General features: G+C 34.9%; 2 protein-coding genes across 2 annotated transcripts; both read left to right on the forward strand.

The window, feature by feature from the left end:
• Positions 1 to 12: 12 nt before the first annotated feature.
• Positions 13 to 852, forward strand: LOC100741321 (cytochrome P450 9e2; the record flags this gene model as incomplete). The annotated part of the gene is made up of 1 exon (XM_012393787.2): positions 13 to 852. A coding segment is annotated over one exon (495 nt), but the record flags the coding sequence as incomplete, so codon positions are not given.
• A 1,309-nt stretch (positions 853 to 2,161) lies between these two features.
• On the forward strand, positions 2,162 to 3,368 carry LOC100741443 (probable cytochrome P450 28d2; the record flags this gene model as incomplete). Its single annotated transcript, XM_033324637.1, has 2 exons — positions 2,162 to 2,388; positions 2,486 to 3,368. A coding segment is annotated over exon 2 (813 nt), but the record flags the coding sequence as incomplete, so codon positions are not given.
• Between the last annotated feature and the right edge of the window lie 4 nt (positions 3,369 to 3,372).

Below are 3,372 nucleotides of genomic sequence, written 5' to 3' on the forward strand. Positions count from 1 at the left end.
GTGATATCTACGATCGAGAAGCACGGCGGTTTGACGTACGAGGCGTTAAAGGAGATGACGTACATGAACCAAGTAATTTGCGAATCTCAAAGATGTCACGCAGCTCTAGGTTTCATGCGTAAAATTTGCACAGAGGAGTTCCAGTTACAAGGGTCAGATGGATTGACCTATCGCGCGAAACCTGGTGAGCACATAATCATACCCATCCACGCATTACATAACGATCCAAAGTATTGGCGCGATCCAGAAGTTTTCGATCCGGAACGATTCGACGAAGAGAGAAAGCAAACTATACAAAAAATGACATTCCTTCCTTTTGGCGAGGGTCCAAGAATTTGCGTTGGTATAAAAATAGCTATGCTACAGGTGAAGGCGTGTATAGCTACTTTGCTGCGAAACTACAGATTGGAATTATCACCAAAAACGCAAGTGCCACCGAAAATATCGCCGAAGTATCTTCTGTCGGAAATAGATGGTGGTGTTTGGGTACATATCTCTAAGCTGTAATGTTTCTAAAAATTCATAATTATGTTTATACAATACAAAATTGTACGAAGCCAAATTATTATTCTTGCTATGTTGGATATTTTTGTATGGAAATGTATCTCTATATAAGGAAGTAAAAAAATAATGTAATTGTATACGCCTGTTTTTTGTTCTTTTAAAACACATGATAATAAAAAGAAATTACCGTGATTCTATTATTGTTGTGTACCTTATGATAATTTAAGATCTCGTATTATATACATCTTATTGCAGCGGAATATTTGGCATTATCGGATTAGTATAGAAAATGCGTAACGCGATATGAGCATGGAAGACGAATAAATAGAATAAAATAAATGATGAGTATGTCGAGTGCCGATCTTTATGCCGTTTATAAGAAAGCTAGTCGTTCGAATTGCCCAATTGGTTTCCTCTGATCAGCGTTGCTGTGTAAGTACAATGATTTCGTCAAATATATATTATTTATATATCTATGTTACGTATATATACACATTCTGGTATTCTGATTCGTCCCTTAATCAGGCATTTTTTAAAATTGTTTGTATAACCTGTATCAGATTCAGGTAAACTATGAAATATAGTAGCATAAATTCCACATTTCAAATAACGTGATTATTACTGTTCATTTCTTATTTTTTAAGTTTCAGGTAAAAAGATTAAAAGTATGTAGTTTTTGTATCTGAGACATCAGATATACAGAAGAGTTATGAAGAGATAAAGAAGAATTACTCTCTAAATTATTCATTCAGAATGCTTCGTGATTTTATTACACTGTCAAACGGTAAATGGCGAAATTACAAATTCATCAATTTCATTTGAGTTAAAATGAAATATGTAAAAAAGAGGTAGGTTGACAAACAAGAATCTGAAAAATCAGGTAATTCGTCTTGTCTGATCTATTGCATTTCGAAACGGAATAGAGTAAGAGTTTCTCGTAACACAAAACAGTTTTCAGATAGTTTCTCTAGCGTAAAAACGAACAGGCATTCGGAGATTCTAATGGGTTCATTAGACTCTTTAGCTTTCATAAAGATCATTGCTTCGACATGACGACTGCATTATGAATAGTAGAGCTATAACATAAAATAGATGTACTCAATGCTTAGCTAACCAGATAAGAAATAGCACGGCAGAGAGATAACCGTGACGTAGGCGTGACATGTGACAACCGACTATTAAACAATGGGTGTATCTTTAAAATGTCGTATAGTTTCTAGGAATGAGGCTCGCATATCTCAAGGTCGCGTCATTCGAAATTTTATTTGCTACATATTTTTTGCACAACTGTTTAGCATATTGATAGGTGTTTTGAAGGGAGATTAAGACTTTTTAACAGGAATATATCTAATTTAACGTGATTAATTTTTCTTGTTACGTATTACAATTAGGTATTCCCAATGGGGTCCGTGAAGTGTAGAGAATCTACAACGAGCCCTAATCTGTTTTTTTGAATAAAATCATATATAAGAAAATAATGATCTTTCTTAATTATAAATTACGTAAAAAGGCTATTAATCTAGAAAATATATTGATATTAAACAATAGTAATTAGTAAACATTAATAACTAGTTATATATATAAATAATATGTATATGTACTGTATTGTTTTCCTCCAAGTGTTATCACCATAAAACAAAACAATTGTGAAATAGATAAACGTATGTAATATGTCCGCTTTTTACATTTTTCAGATAAACAACTGTGGCCAAAAAGTTTGATTTCATAATATAATACGTATTAAGGCAACTAGAGTGGGAGAATCATTTTGGGCATTAAAGCTTAGACAGAATTACACTGCAATACGACGATCATTCTACATTGTGCTTTTGAAACTGTTGGAGTAGTTGTAATTGGGAATAGTAATTTAACGATATTATCTCTGTGAGTAACATATGGCTTCTGCATTTGTCACGCTCCTTATAGGAGCGTTCTTACTATTCTGTTTTTATTTGTATCTGGTATACAATCATTGGAAGAGAAATGGAATTCCAACTGCCAAAGGATGTATTCCAATCGTGGGCCACTTGTTACCCGTAGTAATAAGAAGAATGAATCTTGCCGGACTTATTCGTCAAATATACGAAGATTACAAAGATTACAGTATGGTTGGAGTGTACAAAGGGATAGTGCCAGCACTAGTTGTTCGGGACCCTGAGTTAGTGAAAGCCGTACTGCAAAATAATTTCTCCAGCTTCCACGAAAATGGATTTCATGTCGATCCAAACGCGGATCCTCTTTTATATACAAATCCGTTCTTCTGTTCCGGAGATATATGGTTAACTGGAAGAAAACGTATAACCTATGCGTTTTCTAACGTGAGATTGAAGATCCTGTTTACAGCTGTTAACGGAGTGTGTAAGAAATTCGAAAATTTCTTGAACAGACGACTAGAAAAAAACAACAAGTACGAAATCGAATTAAAAGCATTATTTTTAAAATTCACTGGTGAAATTGTGGCGAACGCTGGCCTAGGTATCGAGGGTTACTGTTTCGAAGATGAACCACGTCCTAATGCATTCGATAAACTTTCTGGAGAAGCATTCGCCGAATCCTTATTATCTATAATCAGATTCCACTTTCCTACTGTCAATCGTTTTTTGAAGATCAAATTCCTGCCTAAACACGTGGATCAATTTTTCAGAAAGGTCGTCGCAGAAAATTTGCAAGTTAGAAGAAGCGAATCGATACCTAGGAAAGATTTCCTTCAATTAATGATCGACATGGAGAAAGCAGGAGAGCACATCGCCGAAGAGATTGTAGTAGCCCACGCAGTTTCCTTCTACCTTGATGGTATCGAAACATCCAGTGTCACCATGAATTACGTTGGATATGACTTGGCTGCTCGTCCAGAGATTCAAGAAAAGG

Source organism: Bombus impatiens, unplaced genomic scaffold (genome assembly GCF_000188095.3).
Source record: "Bombus impatiens unplaced genomic scaffold, BIMP_2.2 scf_5538, whole genome shotgun sequence".
Lineage (NCBI taxonomy): Eukaryota > Metazoa > Arthropoda > Insecta > Hymenoptera > Apidae > Bombus > Bombus impatiens.